The 20,514-nt window shown below is 35.7% G+C and overlaps 1 protein-coding gene across 5 annotated transcripts; it reads left to right on the top strand.

Moving 5' to 3' along the window:
• The first annotated feature begins 13,376 nt into the window (after positions 1-13,376).
• On the top strand, positions 13,377-20,409 carry LOC113585255 (hepatitis A virus cellular receptor 2 homolog). Of its 5 annotated transcripts, XM_081719677.1 has the most exons (14): positions 13,377-13,490; positions 13,892-13,987; positions 14,355-14,423; positions 14,988-15,040; positions 15,129-15,218; positions 15,369-15,410; positions 15,781-15,857; positions 16,095-17,005; positions 17,511-17,852; positions 18,176-18,253; positions 18,959-18,999; positions 19,089-19,182; positions 19,281-19,314; positions 19,589-20,409. In XM_081719677.1, exons 8-14 carry the CDS (start codon positions 16,951-16,953, stop codon positions 19,716-19,718), a joined length of 774 nt encoding a protein of 257 aa, XP_081575803.1. In that variant the 5' UTR covers positions 13,377-13,490; positions 13,892-13,987; positions 14,355-14,423; positions 14,988-15,040; positions 15,129-15,218; positions 15,369-15,410; positions 15,781-15,857; positions 16,095-16,950; the 3' UTR covers positions 19,719-20,409. The 5 variants fall into 5 exon arrangements, with proteins under 5 accessions (XP_081575803.1, XP_081575802.1, XP_081575804.1 ...); XM_081719676.1 differs by having other exon boundaries at positions 15,781-17,005; XM_081719678.1 differs by having other exon boundaries at positions 15,129-15,410.
• The last annotated feature ends 105 nt before the right edge of the window (positions 20,410-20,514 follow it).

Raw genomic sequence — 20,514 nt, 5'->3', positions numbered from 1 at the left:
TAACAGAGATGGTTGCTGAGTTTAGGTGAAATAGCAGTTAGGACATTTGGTGGTCTCACACACACACACACACACACACACACACACACTTACATGCACATGTATGAAACACATGTATTACACACAAACAGAAATGCACACACAACATACACATATGGACAGACTACATAATAATAATAATAATAATAATAATAATAATAATAATACACCATACATTGACACTAATTGACACTATACTTGACACAGTATAGCTCTTGAGAGCAGCCTAGTATAAATCCAGCCAACACTTTAAGTGAATTAAAGTACTTGCATTACATTGCTCTTCTAGCAGTGGTTGATGAATGGGGGCTGATGTGGTGTGAAAAGCACAGGCCATAATGAGCTATGCTGTGAGCTTCAACATGCTGAGCCATGCTGTGTGCTTCCAGGGCTGCCTCTGAGCAGAGCTTAGATAAGGGGGAATCACCCAGGACAACAGAGCACAGTATCAGAGAGAAGGCACCCTGTCACTCAAAACCCCTTACAGTCTCCTGCTAGGAATAACATCTTATAGCTACATTTGGAACAGTGGATAATGGAAAAATAAAGACTGTATCATGTCTGTAGTTACAGGAAATGTTACTCTCCTCATGGAATTAAACATATTTCAAACACGTATTATGCATGCAGTGGAAAACAAATTCAATGGAAATTCATACATAGTGATAGACACTGAGTCAGGGACAGATTTTATGCAGTGTATATGGCAGTGCTTTTGACGGATCTGTATGTAAAAACAATGTTCGTGTTTTCAGCACTCATAGATACTGTTAAAACAGATTGAAAAGCTTTCAAATATTAAGTATATTGTAGTTTTTACTTATATTTGCACTCTGGCAAAGACAATTTCAGGATCCTCTAGCATCCACTAGAGGAACATATCTAATAAAAATTAGATTTTGGATAGCAATTCATATGTTCCTTAACCTCCACTACTGCTTAATATTACCTTTTAAGATGTCATTTTATTTATTCTTTCAGTATAAATTTTATTCAGGTGTTGTTTGAAGCTATAGCAAGATTGGCCCTATACAATGTTAGGAAGTTAATGAAATCATTTTAAAATTACATTTTAAAATCACAAACTACATGAGGAGGACACACAATCTTGATTTTTAAAAATTTTCCAGTGGCTTTCAAATGGCTTGCAAAGGAATGATGTACTGGTTAAAAGCACTTGGTTTCCAAAAAAATAGTTGAAAACAGAGGTATTAAAGCTATTTTTGAAATACTTGAAATAATGAATTCATGAGGCAACACACTATATTGTTTCAAAACATCCTTTATCTGTAGATACAGAGCAAGTTATTAAACATTCGCTGGCTACTAGTTTACATGTATTCATTTATTTAGATTTTGGTGACCTTTGAAGGACAAAAACAGCTTTGCTGGAAGAAACTTCATTGTTTTCATATTTTTCCTTGCCTACAGACAGCTTTGTGAAATTTCCTCAGTGAAATACAAATGCACCCCAAATACACATATCGTCTCCCCACACCCACTAAGCTTGCACAAAGACAGTTTTTGTTCTATATGCAATTACTTAAATCTCTGTGTTTCTGGGGATGAGAGTTGTTTTTTTGGAATAAGTGTATCTTCAGTCTTAATTTAACACATTCAACATGATCATGAAAAGCATATTAGCCATTTTGTGAAACATTACAACATTAAGCGATCAGCAAACAGACACACAAATTACAGCTCAAGCTTTCTTTTGAATATTATGAAAAAGCAGTCCTAAAAATATTCCTAGGATTGCTATGGAATCTTGGACTATTAAAAGCTTCCTGGGATGCCCTTGTAATGGCATCTAGATAAAAGTCATCATAATTCATCAGACTGGACTGAAGCCAGGGAACAAGGCACTTAAGCACAATGTGCTGCAGAGAATATGGGACTCTGAGATGAAGGGTCTGTTAAATATTGAGGGGAGAACTGTGCTAACGAATTAGACAGAAGCGCTCTCAATAATATTCTCAAGTCTTCTTCAGCATGCTTTTATTTGTGGCTGGGTGTCAGCAGCTGTAGTCTTCGACACCTTGATGCAGAGTTGAAGCAAAGGATCTTTACTGAGTAGGTATCATTAGACTTCTGCTATGCTAAAATTATAAATGATTACAATAGAAGAACATTCTTAGACTTGCTAATTAATCTTAATGATTCACATAAAAATGGCACAGTGACAATGACAAAACTGGATTGCTATTAAGTATGCATGTGTGCAATTTCTGCCTCATATGATAAATAGAATCATGTGTATGTATGTGTGGGGAAAATCAGTATTTATAAACAACTGCTTGCTGGTAACTTTGCATAGTCCATCATTTGAAAATCCTCCCCTACTGTAGAAAGCTACTGCATGACATGATGTTTATGGATATTGCTTTAAATATTGTTTAGGTGTAATCCCCAGGGATCCTTTTATTTGTGTCCAGTTTGTAGTCATGTGGAGGTTATGTCTATGTATTAATACTGTTTTTCCATATAAGGTTCAAGTGTATAAAGCACAACTTGGATTTTTTTTTTCTTTTTTTGTGGATAAACTGGGAACTGGGCTTTCATATCTGAATCACCCAAATACATTTCTTCCCACTGTGTCCTGTAATTACATTTGCAATAACAATCACCAAGATTTCCAGGTGATAATTAGATGATGTTTATATATTTTTATGACAAAGACAATTAGGAACTAAAACTCAAAGGTTACAACTGATTCTCCCCTCTCTCTATGTGGAATATCACAGTGGGTTTGAGCTTGTCAGTAAAGTGGAAATTTGTTGTCTGATTGGAGAAAGCCTTACCGTTGCTCAAACCACATAAGCTCAGTGGGGAATGTAGCAGTGCCAAACAGGAAAGCGAGCCATCACTACTGCTCCCAAAGATTTACAACCACTTCATATTGGTGGCTGTGTGCTCTAATTTTCTCCTGCTTTTCAGCATGAGCTCTAATGCACAATTAATCAGCACATCAGAAAGCAAAACTAGAGTTTTTATTTATGCCCTGTTTTAACTAATTAGTAACACCCAATCAAAACCATAAAATTTTGTATTTTATCTGTTCTGTGAGGAGAGGGAGAGAAATCTTTTATCTTTGCCAAAAGCTAACTGCTTTCAAATAGAAAATATGCTCTTAGCCTTTCACATAACATTTTATTTAATAAATACATGTATTTATGTATTTTCTACTGGTGATGTGGGGCTGGGTGACATTTTATCTTAAAAAATTCAGCATGCCAAATCCCCTCTATTTTTGACTCACTGCCTTAGGAACTGGACTTCCTGTGTGACTGTGTGCCAGGCCTCTGGAGGTGCTATTGAGTCATGTGTCTGAAAATTGCCAGCCTAAAATTGTAAACAAGTAAAAGTTGAATATGCTTTGCACAAATATCTGCCTCACTCTGCACATAAACCTTGCATTGTACATGCCATTGAAGTAACATTTATTAACTTTACTAGCTCCAAAAGAGTTGAATATGTATTGTAGTTAAAATCTAAAATCACTTATCCAATTCACTGTAACTGAAGAGACATTCTGTAAAACAGTTCTACATGGAATACTCAGTGAACAATCATGTTGTATGTGGGTGAATTCAACACAAAACACTATGTGCTGTACAGGTTGGTTCTACATTTATTGCAGACCTGAGGTGTTTAATAGGAAGTTAAGAAGTCATCCTTTATAAACTTAATGTTGAGCAATATAATACATAAATGCTATGTTACGTATAATACCATTTGTCTACTGCCAGTCTAAGGAATAAAAAATAAAGGCTCATAAGACTGTACAGAGTAAGCTATATAAAAAAAAACTTGGTCATCTGATATTTCTCAAAAATGATTTTGACAACAGTCTCATAATCAGTGACATTTGGCATCAGACTCAATGTTGGAATTACCTGGTATAATGCAGTCCTAAATCTCAGAAATTTAAACATAACATGCCCCCCCAATAAATAAATAAATAAATAAAAATCTGTATATTTGTATTTCCATAAGCACAGTGAAAATGTTGTATTTTTGGAGAAACTCTGGCACCCAACCCTGCTGTAAAAGCTGAACACATGAAGTAAGTAAAAGTGTGAATGACAAAACGGTTCATTTCAGACAATTTTTTTCTTTTTTGCCTTTTTTACTTTTCTTTTCTATTTTGAGAAAAATCATGACTCTACTGTAGGTGAGCATGTAGCACTGTCTACTGAACGTTGGCTACTAATATATCATGTAAAATTCAGGTTGCACAATAATTATGATGACTCATCCTTGTCCACACAAGGTAATTGCATGACTTCTGGTTTTAAGAGAGATGTAAAAATAAATAAATAAATAAAAAGGTTCACAGGTACATTTCTGTTTTCCAAACAAACAATCTTCTATTTAGATGAATAAAATGAAAAATGAAAATAGAAGGTCCAAATGCTGGAAGGATCAACAAGTAGAGAAAAATGGGAATTTATACCATAAGGACAGCTGTAAGATTACATTTAACCAATTCACAAACTGACTTGTTATCCATCAGGAAAAATGTCTAATTTTAAAAGTGACACACTGGAGCATGCATTGCAAAGTTACAAATAAAACAATTTTTTGGCAAAATGGTAAAGAACAGACAAAAGCAATGTAAAATGTACATTGCAGCTTATTATTACATTCCCATTATCTGAGTGGTCTTTCAAAATTGGCTATGAACAAGAATATTCGTATTCATTTGAATTGAATTCTTGGCAATGCAGTTATGACACTTTGTCAGATTCCTTCTGATGAAGACAGAATGATCCATTTGCATGTAAATCTACATTGTGCCACATTCTTTGTTTTTGTTTGGACAAGTGTTCAGAATGGCTGAAGGCTCCTACATTCACATAAGACAAACTGTGTAAACAGTGGTTTTGTTTCAATGAAAGTTACCAGAACAAGACTGATCTTTTTATTAGTACTTCTCTGTGTGCAAAGATATTGTCATTTTTTCTACTCTATTTGATCTAAGTGTACATTATGTATCTCCTTGGTATTTTTGCCATTCTTCTGTATTTTATTTTGTTTATGTGCATAAAGAAATGTTTGAGGAAAAATGTAAAATGTTGCTTAATTAAACAAAATGTTATTTTTTTTTTAATTTCAGATAGACAGCTTTGAGAAAAAGAAAACCAAGCACTCACTCTAAAAAGCCAAACTATGCTGAAGGTTAAATCATGATGAAAACCTAATATTGAAGAACTGTTGTCTGTTATGACTGATAACATTACATTATACTGAGAGAGAGAGAACAAGCAATCCTGAATCTCAGTATCTTTCAGCCAGCAGTATGCATCTCATAGAGAAACACTTGACTGTGCTTGGCATGCTTAATTTCTGGTAAAACAGACGAACACAATTTAGGGACTGGAATGAGTGAGTCATGTCCCGCAAAAAGGATGCACCTGGGTCACTGATGGGGCTCAGGGTGATATGGGTCCAGGCACAGGGCAAAAGAAAAGGTAATTAGAGGTTAAAGTGCTGAGGATGTGAGCAAGCTCCTACCTTTAGTTCCCTCAGTAACTACAACCATCGAACTCAGAGAGCCTGACCACTGTGCTCACTCCTCTCCTGCCATTACCAGAATACTGTGGCATTGCCACAGGCATACATCAGGAAGTCAATAACAACTGCAGTGCAGGTAGACAAGACTGGGCCAGCTCTGAGCCCTTTCTCATTCATCCTGAGCCAGCTCTGCCTCATGGGTCACTCACTTAAGCATGAACTTGAGTTCAGAGGTTCAGGAGCTTGAATTAGCATTACATATTATCACCCATGAGAAAAAAAGATAAAATATGAAAACATGACCCAACCAAAAAATCTTTTTTGTCAGACCTCAGACCCATTGAGACAGGCAATTGAAATATATATGTAAAAAAAATCAAGAGGGAATGTATGTGTAGTATATGTATGAGCACACAATATTTTACAGCCCCTCTGCACAGCTGGAACCAAACCAGAAGAGCATAATTAGCATTTCATAACTGTTACAAACTCTGACACTGCAGTGATCAATACATTACAATATCAACTATATCCTGTATGGTGATTTCTAAATTATTGTTTCTTGCCTTGATAAAAAAAAACAACAACATACAAAACAAATAAAAAACAAACAAACCATGATATATGCTTCTTCAACAGGAACCAGTGGCTGCTGACCAGCCACTGTGTGACTGGAGGGAGCCCTGAGTGATGTGCTATCATGAGAATGAGGCACCAGGGAGGATGTCATCACAAGGAATCTTTCCCTGGGCTCCAGATGGCCAAGGTAGCTCTGCTGGACCTCTGATTCCCATGATATAAGATATATGCTGTCTCTCATTCATATGGAACCAGGAGCAATTTGTTAATAAAACATGCAACAAAAAAAAGTTGCTGAACAATCCCTTTAGCCATAATTGGTTATGTGAATCAGTGCACTGATACTGCCATTTTGTTTTCTCCTCTGGTTGCTGCTCCTTCTCTCTGCAAACTATTGACAAACATGTTTTTACAAATTTTAATCCCTGACATATATGAAACAGCCATATACAACTATTTTTCTTGAATTAATGCTTTTCTCACAGATGCTCAATATTCACTATGTAATTAAGAATCCCCTACATATATTCTAATGGCAAAGAAATTCCAACCTTTTATTTTCTAGTTTTTACTGGTCCTTCTCATAAAGCTGCACATGTCCCCATGAGCTTATTTAAGTTCATTGATCTGTTAGTGACACTTAAACAAACTACTTTTCTGAGACATGATTCATCAGACGGAGCCTCCACTTCAGTCCCAGTTGAGTATAAACACCGCTCCTGCTTCATAAGGGAAAATAAAAGTGCTTTAAAACATTAGTGTCAACTGAAAGGTATCTGGAATCTGACAGAAACTGGATTGATATCCTGCAGTGCAGATATCTTCATTAAAATGCACGTGCGCATTTTGGGGTTGGGTCAGCGGCCTCTGCAGTGGCGCAGCAGCCAGTGCTGGGGCTGATTGGCTCACTGCCAGACCCATGCCAGCAGGACTTCCTGTGCTGCTTTTGCTCCCATTTCACATCATCTCATTCACTCCCATCATTCTAGCCAAACCCCCTCCTTATCTGCAGTGAAGCAGGCAGCCTGTTTTAACGCCTGAAACACAGCATGCGTTAACAGTCCATTTGAAGTAATTGAGCAAGAGCACAAGTGCACAGTTTGAAAGCGAGAACTGCTTATTCAGAGATACTTAGTGCCTGAGCCAAGTGTGTTAAGTAACAGGGGTCAGATGGTGATGCCAAGCCAATGCAAGCCACAGGAACTGTGAAATGTGAATCAGTAAGCACAGCTCAGATTCGAGCTTGTAACAGGCAAACTGATAGGCACGATATAGTATATGAGCTTATTTAAATTTGATCTTTTTAATAAGGAAAAGTGAGATTTTGAATATATTTGAGGAGACATTATGGACCACAAAGGATATAGCTGGAGTCTCAGCCAAAATCCAAGGTACATGCATTCTGCATTGCTATGATTCTCAAGATTCTCCTTCAGGAACCTTTTCTTAGTTTTTGATAGGTCAATTTGGCTTCTTCTCTTCTCATTAGAGCATAGCACTCTGAATATCACAATTTGAGTAGTTTTATATAATCTTTTCAGTTATATCACTTACCCTTATAAAGTACCACAATTAGAATGTGTACAATTCTTTCATATGTTTCAGAAGACATATGATGCAACAAATCGTATAATGTAATTAGTTGTATCACTTAATTCCACATAGATTTAGTTTGCTTTGATTCCATTTGATTGGGTTAAGGCACAACAGGATCTTAAGGCAGAGTAGCTATTAGTTTATTTGAGGAAAAGGTCATTTATGGTTCTTATTTTGGCAATGTTTATATATAGTTCTGAGAATATGATATGAGGAGAAATGCATGTGCAAGTTACAGAAGTTGTTCACAGAGAGAGGAATGTGGAAATTCAGATCCAGTGCTTTAGGAATTCGAAATAAAACGGATTACTCAAAGAGAAGGTGCCCTGAATGTTTCCCAGACTCAGGAAACCAACACTCTACAAACTGAGAGCAAGAAATATGTGAGAGCACAGATGGAATGTCATCTCTGCCTATGAGATGCGTCAGACTTGGACATAGTCTGTGAGTCAGAGAGGTTTGACATACAGAAACTGTATCAAAAAAGGAATAAATTTACAGGCCATAAAATACCGTTAAAATTCCAGATACCCCTCTAAATCCTAGCAATGACTTTTATAGTCACATTGTAGATAATTTCCCTATAGCCCACAAACAAAAAAGGAAAACAGGACAAAAGGAACTTAAACAATAATGTGGAAAAGTTTTACTGAAGTGCATCGTCACATTATAGCAAAAACCTCTTGTGCTAATGTATCATTAATTACTGTGAATTTGTATTGACTTTGTATTGAATTTGTAAAACCTTTTATTCATAGTCCAACTCAATGCCACTATCCCTTCTTCTCTCTAAAGAGGATTTTCTGTTTGTCCCTCAGTATTCCCTTTCCTTCATGGAGATGGGCCCTTAGCTCAGAGTCATACATCTAGTGAGTGTTGCCCCCCCCCCCCCCCCCCCCCAAGTACTGTTGACTGAGAAGGATGTGGCCTGAAGCCAGAGAGGCTCACACTGTGTGATGCCAATGAAACCATTACAACTGTCCATTTTATCACTAATCCATCTGAAGGAGGAGGCTATGAAGCCGTTCTTCTTTCATTGTCTCCAAAGAGGATGGAACAGAGACTCATCACAAATCAAAGAAGGTCTTTTATATCACAGACAGTTTTCGATGGAATACTGATTTGGAAGCTCTTATACCTTTTGTTGTATCCTAGATTAGATGTGTTGGATATGTTGGCAGTATTTTGTAACATACTGTTTACCTCCGAATTTTATGACATTTTATCACATTGTAATAAATGTAATAATGTAATTTAATATAATGAAGACCATAGGCCATAAAATGATCGAACTTAAAATATGAATACAGGACAAAGAAAATGTCATTCAGTTTGACAACCACGAAGATGACATTTAGGTCTTTAATGTTCAGTCACTTGTCAAGTTACCTTCAGTTCGGTTGTCGACAGAACAAGTTATTTGATACATGCTCATAATACCAGAAAGATCATATGTGCACCTGTAAGTCACAAGATGGGGTGATTATGAAAGCACATCTTGACTACACAAATCTCAAAAACTTCAGAGTCACACTATATGTTTCACTCTTCAGTCAAACATGCGGAATGTGCGTATTGAAAATAATGGTTTCATCCTTGGGTAAACAGAATGTGGATAATTACTTGCATAACCTGTGACAGTCTATAATACATAATATTGTTCTATCACAATTTAGTGAATGGATATGACTATACTGAATAAGGAGTTACAAAATGTTTTGTGCTCTTCATGATTTAGCCGTAACACAATGCTTGTTCCTTTGTGTGTGTGTGTGTGTGTGTGTGTGTGTGTGTAAATGCTAAGTGAAGCATAGCCATCATGCAGTCCCACATTGGAAGTGTCTCTTTGACTTTCTGTGAGGTTCAAATGAGCCCTTTGTGTGGAAAATCAATGCACAGACAACCTCTCCACCACACAATTCAGCTGCTCCAGGTACGCACAGTAGGAGCTAATTCTCAAGAATGGCATAATTAATTCAGGTACATGCCAGCTTTTGGGAATACATAATGTTCAGGGACAGAGACAAGAACAGGCTGCTAAATTGAGTTCAATGTTTCATTTAAAATTCTGACTGGCTGTGAGGTTGAAGCATGGTCTCAAAACAACAGGTCTCCTGAAATCAAAACAATTACTCACACACAGTGTATATTTTGTCTGACACACAAAAATAAAACTGAGAAAATGGCACACACATTTCTTTCTGAGCTTATTTACGGATTATTAACAACTGTCCAGAAAAGCATGAATAAAGAAACTGTTCTTGTAGTATTCTAACTACCATTTGAAGATGAAGGAAGACCAAATACTTCTCTATTTTACTATACGACGTAAACTAATGAAATAATAATGATTTATTATTAATATTAGTAGTAGTAGTAGTAGTAGTAGTAGTAGTAATAATATTATTATTATTATTTAGTATTATTATTATTATTATTATTATTATTATTATTATTAGTAGTAGTAGTAGTAGTAGTAGTAGTAATATTATTATTATTAGTAGTAGTAGTAGTAATATTATTATTATCATTATTATTATTAGTAGTAGTAGTAGTAGTAATATTATTATTATTATTTAGTAGTAATATTATTATTATTATTATTATTTAGTAGTAGTAATATTATTATTATTATTATTATTATTAGTAGTAGTAGTAGTAGTAGTATTCTTATTATTAATATTATTATTATTAGTAGTAGTAGTAGTAGCAGAAGTATTGTTATTATTATTAGTAGTAGTAGTAGCAGCAGAAGTATTATTATTATTATTATTATTATTATTATTATTATTATTATTATTATTATAGAATTAATGAAAAAGACCTTGAGGGCAATGTTTGTCCCTGCCAATGTTACGACTGTCAGTTGGAGCACCAGTGATAAACTTTACTCCTTCTCATGCTGTTGATCTCTCTCCTATCCATGCAGTAGTTATTGGGAGATCAAGCTTGCAAAACTGTGACTGCCTGACAACCAACAGCCAAACACCCATGACAGCCAACATTAATTGTTGTCACAAGAATAATGAATTTGAAAACTGACATTTGCTATATAATTATTGTGCCAGAAAAAAAGCTTTAATTGTAATTATCAGACATTGGTGAAGTATATTCCAATGCAGGTTTGTGCATATTAGGGCAACATACAGTACAGCTGAAATATTTACTATATCCTGCAGCTGATGGACCACTGAATTTAACACTTTTACACCAATAAGTGTGTGTGAATGGGGAAGGGGCTGTCAATCAAAGATTAAAAGACAAACATTTATCAGGTCAAAACATGGAGAAAAGGCCAGTTCAAATGATACTATAGGAATAATAGTTATTTCAGTAAATACATCTCCATGGGAAATGACTCCTTATAGAAAAAAAAGATCCCGTCAAAGGTCTACCAAAATAGCTTTCCATTCAACTTCAAACTATCAAGCCATATCTTAGACAATCAGTCCGACTCATATAACTATACTGCACCATTCAGTGTAAAAAAAACCAAACCAAAAACCAAAACCAAACCATTTAGTAGATGTGACCAACAAGCAGCACTCAGACTGGAGCCTCAGCTCCCTGAAGTGGCGTTTGCTGACTAATGAACTGGGAAGAGCAGGAGGCGCCCCTCTCTCCTTCACCACTACACCACACACTCGACAAGCAGGCCAAGGAGGCCGCAGTCTGCAGGACTGCAGTGGCGGACTGAGCATGCTCTGAAGGAGCCTGTTCTGACTTTCACCCACTCTGATTGGTGGATTTTATAAAGCGATGGCGTAAGAAGGTTTATGTGCCAGCAGCATAGTGATTTGTTCCTTGGCAAGAGGACCTGCAAATGTTAGATTGAGGGGTTTTATACAAATTCCATGTTTATGTCTCATAATGAGGATGCAAGCTTGAAGGTAGTTTCACTGCGAATGCAATCATTATGAAGCAACAAAATGACAGTTCCACGTTTAATCATAGAAGCATACTAATTACATAGAATTTCAGCTGGAAGCACGCTTCAAAATCTCATTATACTGATGATGGCACTTGAAATACTACTTCTGTATGATTTTATCTATGAACCATAGCATAATAACAAAAGGATTGCAGGTGGTGTGTTTGAGTACATATTCAATCACAGGTGTAATTCACTCATAAGGGTGCTGTTGAATGCATCTCATTATGTTGTGCAACTGTAAAAAATGCATTTGGAAAGAACAGGTTGCATGAATTCCCATTTGTTTTCAGATAGAGAGGGAGAGATATGCTTTTTTTTTTGCCTAAAACTAGATTGCTTTGTGCATGACATTCATCAACCTATAGAATGCATTTAAGGAGCATTTAAAGTATCAAACATTTAAAGTCTTAAAAGCAACTTTCTTATAGGTTTTATTGCAAGCACATTTAAAATGAATCCTATTTAAGGCCTCAGTTGGATATAAAATTATGGTTCATCATAGTAGGTTCAAGTTAAAACTTGTTTGGCTGCGGCAGTTTAAAGAGAAAATAATATTGCAGTTATACATAAAATTATGTAATTTTTAAGACTTTTATAATGGTACAAAAAAGGTGAAGCAGTATTGTGGTAAAAGACAAAAAAACAACAAAAAAACCCCAAATTCTCACCTTCTCTTCTTGTGGGAAAATATTACTTCCTTGGAGATGGCCTTACTTGTGCTGCAATGTACAACATGGAATCAGAAGGGGTCAGTGTATTCTAGGATTCCCACATGGTCAAACAGAAAGCTGTGGTAAGGCACGCAAGAACACAGTAAAATAAGCTGTGAGCTGTATATTTAAAGTGATTTTATTGTGTTTATAAAGATATCTTAAATTAAATAGTTCTCCAGGGGCAAATGTCTAGTGTCAGAAGGCCAGCTATAGCCTTAGTGGAAAGATCATGATAGTATTGTGGAAGGAGCATGTAGGAAGGCCCATATAACTGGATTTTAAAAGATTAATCACAAACCATCAGCAATTGGGCATCATTGAAATTTAAAACCACTCTCCTAAAACCACAGATATACAGACTGTGCCGGTGGCTGTTAACCTGTCTGTGCTTCTGAGCAGTGTAATATTCACTGTTTATTTTGTAATTGATGAATTCATTTTATTTGATTTTGTAATTGATCACTTAATTTCATACCTATTACCCATTATATGTGGCCCTGAATAGCAGTATTATTTTTTGCCATTTTATTGCCAGTGTTTTATACTTTATCATATATTGAGACTTAATATATTGTGTAGATATTCAGTACATATCTCAGCAAATGTTCATAACAGTTATATATTATCATTATATATTACTAATATTAATGTTTCATCTCTTTATAAATTCATTTGATCATTTGCCAAGATTAGCAAAATGTTTGAAGCAGAATATTAAACAGAATATTTATTAGATTATTATGGCAAAATTAGAAGCCATTATTTATAAATAATTATTTAAATAATTAGTTTTTGAAATTTCAAAAGCTAATTTATATCACTTCTTACTAATGCCCTAATTATTTAATCAGGCTGTATTTTTGTGGAATAAATAGTGGCAAATATAGAAGTTTGTTTCTCTTCTTTTCAAACCAAATATCTAAAGTTATTTAAGAAATCTTTCCCACTGGTGAAATACACTCATGGAAAACAGAAGTGGTGAGACTATTTTCGGGACGCAAACCCCTTTTCACATAAGCAACTCTACAAACTCCTTTTCACATAAGCGACTCTACATGTGCTGGAAATGCTTACCACTGTGATCATAGTTATATCAGCTATCCTTGTTGCATGTAAGTACTGTCTTATTGATTGCTTTATTTATTTATTTTACATTTTAAGGTTAGGTTTTATGAATAGTAAGCTGAGGGGTAAGTGTGTTGAGACATAATGCATTAGTGTACACTATTTGTTGATGCACTACTGCTCAGTCTACTCTGTGCTTTTTTTAGTACATGAAGGATCTGTTGTGACAGTGGTTGGTCTGGTTGGGGAAAAAGTTATTTTGCCATGTAAATACAATGTTAAAACTCATGGCATATCAAATGTTTGTTGGAGGAGAGATCATTCCTGGTTCGGATGTGAATATACATTGATCACCACTGATGGACTGAGTATGAACTTCAGACCATCAAAAAGATATGATTTACCCAGTAAGCTGCATACAGGTGATGTTTCACTTACCATCAAAAAGGCACAAAAATCAGACTCTGGATTTTACATATGCCGTATTGAGATCGCTGGACTATTCAATGACCTCAGCCATACTGTTTGCCTAATCATTAAAATGGTGAGCACACAAATCCCCAAACATGCATTAACATACATTGTCCTTCATATATCTAAAAATATTTGCCAATGTTTGTTCCAACATACATCCTAATTTTATTCTTAGGGCATTAAGGAATTTAAGAAAAAAATTGAGAATAAGAATAAGTACACTCTTGGAACCTTTATAACTCTATGAAATAAATGTCATTATTTAAAACAGAATGCTTCAGACAGAGGTTCTTCATCAGCTGTGCAAGCAAAGTACTTATACATATACAAACACAGAGCATCTGCAGAAGAGTTAAATTAAACTTATATATATGCGCAGATGCTCTGTATTGTGCACATAATCAATGCAAGTCATTCTATTTATTTTAATTCCAAAGGATTAAACGCAATCAAAGTCACCACAGACACAAAATCATCTCCTACCGCCTCAGAGAAGCCATCACAAGGTGAGAGACGCTGTCATTATCATAACTCTGGAGTACAATATTACTAACTGTATAGTTGATATTAATTAATGTTACTTAATTAGTACTGCAGTATGCATAGACATGAGAGCAGGGATGTATAAACTCATGTAATTGTTACTCATTTAATTTCCCATAAAAGTAAACCAAATCAAAGTCACAACATGCAAATATGTATCCCAGACCACCTCAGAGATGCCAACACAAGGTCAGCGACATCACTGTGTTCTTTAACATATCACCAGTGTGCAACACTGTTTAATCTGTAGTTGATAATTGCTTCTTTGCAAATACACACGGATGTATTTAGAGAAAAAAAAATCAGTGATCAGAAATTAATTCACTTAGTAGATGTGTTGTAATATTGCAAAAACTTCAATAGATACTTTTAAAATAGAACCTCCACCATTCTTTTGCATATAGAAGTACAGGTTCTGTTTGTCTGGGTTGGCATGTTTGCAAGCGTGTGTTCAAATGTGTGTATGTGATCATGTGCATGAGAGTGCAAGAGAGAGATTTTGAACTCTAACAACTAATTCATTTCAGATCTCACTGATGACTCAATTTGTGATTCAGTTGCACAGCTGATACATACTGAGGTTGGTATAAATATCTGTACTGACCTTGATGAAATAAAACCTTACTAATGTCTAATGAACTCAAGTTTAATATGGCTTACAATTTCAGAATACAATGGAAAAACGTATTGTAACTTCAGTGCGAGTGGGAGCAGTCATAATAATTGCACTTATACTTTCATAATTGCACTTATACTGAGTAAGTAAGGTTTTCCATTTAGTTTTGAAGAAATGTCTTGAGAAAATTATTTTTTATTTAAAAACTTCTGCTTTACGTGATGTGTCCAGAGTTGAAATGTAAACTCTATGAAACTTCCCTTTTCTTGAACTGCATGATGGATTGATTTAGTTCTCAGACACTGTTTTCCTGGCAAGAGAGGAAGTGAAAAAGGTGAGTCATGAGCACATGTGCTTACTGTGCAATAAAGTATTTTGCTCGGCCTGCCCTCAGAACTGCAGTGAACTCCAGAGAAAAGACTGTGAGTAGCAGAATGGAAAATGTACCCCCACAGCACCACAGCTATCTGAGTGGCAACCCCCACAGACCTGTGGAAACACCACATGTGGAGAGCTACGATATGTGATGATCAATTGGAATATTGGGTTGATAGGACTGAAAAGAGAGATACAAGAAATTATTGTTATTTTGCACCTTTTTAATGACTAACATTTGCTCAGATCTGTGCTCTTCCTCTGTCAGTGTAATGTGTAAGAGAAAGGTATGACTAAGGTATGATTGTCCCTCTCTTGGCTATTTAAAGGCAAGGGAGTGTAAAGCATGCAGGAGAGTGTGCTAAAATGATACTGCAGGTGGATCAGTACCATAACTGATGCTATGGTTAGTCATTCTCCGTGTGCAAACAAAGCTGACATGTTTCCTTATTTCTAATTTTCACTACATTTAGTATAACATTCAAAGTGCAGCTCTGGTGTTGCAAATTCAGTGTCTTAGTTCAAGAACATTTCTGCTAGTAATCATTGTTATACGAGCTTCTTTGATGTGAGCCATAGCAATAAATGAAAAATGGTTCTGTAACAGGCATGTATTTCATATTTCCCTTTCTGATGACTACAGCCTTCAAAACAATGAGGAATTGAAATGGCTGTACTCCAGGTCTGCCAGTGTATTACCAGGGAAGATACTCAGTGTCTGGTGACGTCTGTGGGTTGCAAATATTAGGCACAGACTACAAAAGTACTTCACGGAAGCGGATGGTCTGAAGGAGCTTGTAATTGATATACCAAAATAACAAAATTTGCATCACTGTCCAGTTCACTCAAAGACTCCATAGTAGCTTACGTATTTTATGCTTGTAAACGTATGAATGTACAGGATGTCTGTATTTATAATGTCATGGTCTGCATGTTCTGAAGATCCAGTTAACAACCATGCTGTTCTCAGAGACAGGTTGTTCTTGAAAAACAATGATGAAAATGCATTAATTAGGCTAGTAATTAAGACTGATCCGATACTGACATCTAGTGTCTCATTATTGTTGAACATATTTAAACATTTTGAATACAGTATACTTCTAAAGAATAAAGAATATGGAATTACCTGTCTTACTATAGCAATATTTTTATCAATGTAATTAATATATATATAATTTTCTGATTATGGCATTATATATTTTATTTTCATTATAATATTACATCATGCTTTTTTACTGATGCTTGTCAATAACAAAATACAAAAAGCATAACAGACTCCAGAGGGTTAAAAATCCTCACCTTTAGTTTTTTTTTATCTTCATTTGATTATATTCGATTAATATTAGAAGGATACGTGTCTACAGTAATAAGTAGAACAACACAGACGGAAGCATTACTTCAGATCAAATGAGGGAGGAAGTCATGTGCACAAATGTGTCAACTTCAGATGTGAGAGGAGAGAAGCAGTTCTCTCTCTGCAGAGTCAGAGCTGAACTATCATGAAAATGCTGTTCAGTTGGATGGGCTCACTCTTGCTTATTCACTGCTTCACAGGTAGGTGAACACATTCAAAAATGTAATGGTAGAGTGTTTAGCTTCTAGACTCCTGACATGTTCAGCAGGAGCTGCAGTACTCTGTACTACTAGTTGTTGTTGTTTTTTTTTACTATACAGAAATTTTGTTCAAATTAAGAAATGTATTTCCGAGATAAGAGTCTACTGCTTAGTTAATTTATATAAATGTAACCAGCTGAATTAATATTTATAATATTTTTGTAATATCAAGCATATTACAAATATATTATTTGTTACAATAAAAAAAACAAAACAATGAACTAAAGTTTACATTAGTATTACTTTTGCATGTACTTTATATTCTAAGTCAAAATGCTACTTCTAGGTTTCCTTTAATGAAGGGAATGAAAGTGTCATGGTTGGTGTTTGGTTAGATTGACAGTAATAGTATTATTCCATCAGCATCTATGAACTTAAACTGTAAGAGTGCTCTATAACCTCTCAAACAGCAATATTCTTTAACCCCTACCCTCATCCCCTTTAGTATGTACATGTAGGGGCATTACAGTTTACGGCATTGATGGTCAGGATGTCATCCTCCCATGCAAGTATGACTCACACCATCATGGGAAATGTGAGATATGCTGGATGAGAGGAGTTATACCATCAAGTGGGTGTGGTTCTGAAATAATTGCAACAGATGGAGATAAAGTGGTAAGGAACATATTAAACAGATATCAGCTCCCTGGAGACATACAGAATGGAGATGTATCTTTAAAAATCCACAGTACAAAACAAAGTGACTCTGGAACATATGGCTGCCGAGTACACGTGCCTGGATGGTTTAACGATGAAAAATATGAGGTTTACTTAGTCATTGAGCAAAGTAAGTATTCTAGACACATTTTCAGTGCATATATATATATATATATATATATATATATATATATATATATATATATATATATATATATAAAACTAGAGCCATTAACTTGTTTTGCATCTAAGCATCTAAATATTTTTAAAACCTTGCTAATAAATCATAAAATGATGGAAATTTGGGGAAATTATTGTCACATATGATTAAAGTGATTATTTTAGATTTTGCAAACATTTACTCATTGCAGACCATGAAATGTTCAAGTCTTTTTGTATTATTTAGTTTTAGCAAAAAACCAAAACCAAAAACCCACTCCCCCCCCTAAACAGAGCCTGTATCAACTGCATCAGTGAATATAACTGACATTACAACCATGGGACCATGGAACCACTCTGAAACTCTACAGGGTATAGAATTTTGTCTCTGCTACTGGTCTGCTTGTCTTTATACCCACAAATTGGTAAAGTTTCAGCTATATGTGTGTGTGTGTGTGTGTGTGTGTGTGTGTGTGTGTGTGTGTGTGTGTGTGTGTGTGTGTATGTGTGTGTGTGTGTGTGTGTGTGTATGTGTATGTGTGTGTGTGTGTGTGTGTATGTGTGTGTGTGTGTGTGTGTGTGTGTGTGTGTGTGTGTGTGTGTGTGTGTGTGTATGTGTGTGTGTGTGTGTGTGTGTGTGTATGTGTGTGTGTGTGTGTGTGTGTATGTGTGTGTGTGTGTGTGTGTGTGTGTGTGTGTATGTGTGTGTGTGTGTGTGTGTGTGTGTGTGTGTGTGTATGTGTGTGTGTGTGTGTGTGTGTGTGTGTGTGTGTATGTGTGTGTGTGTGTGTGTGTATGTGTGTGTGTGTGTGTATGTATGTGTGTGTGTGTGTGTGTGTGTGTGTGTGTATGTGTGTGTGTGTGTGTGTGTGTGTATGTGTGTGTGTGTGTGTTGTGTGTATGTGTGTGTGTGTGTGTGTGTGTGTGTATGTGTGTGTGTGTGTGTGTGTGTGTGTGTGTGTGTGTGTGTGTGTATGTGTGTGTGTGTGTGTGTGTGTGTGTGTGTGTGTATAGAATGCAAATGATGCATCTTTTTTAACCTTTCTTTTCCTTTGGTTGCAATAATTGGGAACTCAGAAAATGAAACCATCACGGCTCTTCCTGATCACAGTAAAAATGTAAGTATACAGAAGATGTGCAGCAACTGTGTTCTGTGTATCCTTTTTTAAGTGTGAGCCATAACTGGCTAATTCTGTGTATCATCAAGGTGGATGAGACAATGGATGAAATGCTTGCTTGTATTGTGGCGTCAATTCTACTGTTTTTGCTCATTTTGTGGACAGCTGCTCTTTATATAATGTGTGAGTACATGAATTCTCTCAGTGAGAAAGAAATATAAAAATATATTTCATTTATATTTAGCTAAGAATGAAACCTTAATGATTCTTTTTCCATTCAGGGAAGCAGAAAAGAAAAAGAAGGACAGTAGAAATGTAAGTGAAAAAGCATAAAATGCTTATTCTTAAAAGCAGAGCCATACAGAAAGTAAATATACAAGTGAGGCAGTGTTACTCACTGATAAATTAAATAATCTGGAAACAATCTGTAAGATTAAAGATCAGGGAGTGGACCTGAAAGTCCCTTTTGCCTCTTCTTTAACTTCTATCTTATTTGTGCTCACTGGAATCAGTATTAAAATTCATTACTAAACACAAAAGTACTACAGCAAAATGTTTCTCATAGGTGGTTTTAATTCTGTCCCACCAGGCACCAGAACATCCAGGATGCCATTATTTACAGCAACACAGACAGCAGCCTGGGCTTCCACAACAGGGTGATGGCTGTAGACAACATCTACCAGCTAGAAACTGAGAATGAATATGAGAGATGGTCATGATGGAATTCTCATACAGTATTGTTAGTTGTCAAAGGCTCTTGGTAACATTAAATGATTGCAGTTCTGTGATATTAATTAATATTTAGTAGACACTTGCTAGGGACTAACTTTTGTGAAATGTCATGATTAGGAAGAGAGAAATGTTACTGTAATAGTGTGATAATTACTACTGCTGATCCTTCTTTCCACCGCAAGTCAGTTCTCATCTCATCAGAGTAACATCCTGCAATATTTTGAGTCCCGGTGCAAGTAAATTCCTTATTTTTTGCTGGCTTGTAAAAATGTTCTTGAGTAAATATATGCAGAGTGCGCAAGGTATGTGCACTTAACATTTCTTTGTGAAAAAGGTGTACAGTAAACATCACTATAATAGCACCTGTTTGAGCCAGCATAGCAGTGTTTGTTAACTGTAGCAGAACATTATCTTCTGTCACTGTTGACATTTATGAGCAAGTACTTGAGAAAATGTTATTATTATTCATGACTTTGATATTGTCATGCACCCTGCTACAACCTCCAATGTGCTCCACCAATCAGTCTTGCCAGTTTATTAATAACTGGCCACACCCTCTCATCAGACACCTGAGGAATTTTAATCTGGACTCAAGCCTCCCGCTTACAAAACTCTGTGCAAAGTCTCTTGAGACCACACTGAGTTACTAAGCCATGTAATCAATGTTTTTTACCTTTATGTAGTTGCCCCTTTGAAATTTTGACTGTCTTGACTTGGCCCTTCTGCTTGCTCTTCACTATCCCCGTCTACCCTGTGAGACCCTAAAGTGTAAAGTAAATCCTT

The sequence above is a fragment of the Electrophorus electricus genome, chromosome 8 (genome assembly GCF_041902795.1).
Source record: "Electrophorus electricus isolate QZ-2024a chromosome 8, ASM4190279v1, whole genome shotgun sequence".
In the NCBI taxonomy this organism is placed as follows: Eukaryota; Metazoa; Chordata; class Actinopteri; order Gymnotiformes; family Gymnotidae; genus Electrophorus; species Electrophorus electricus.
Note: the sequence above shows the minus strand (reverse complement) of the source record. Positions and strands in the feature narration are given on the sequence as shown.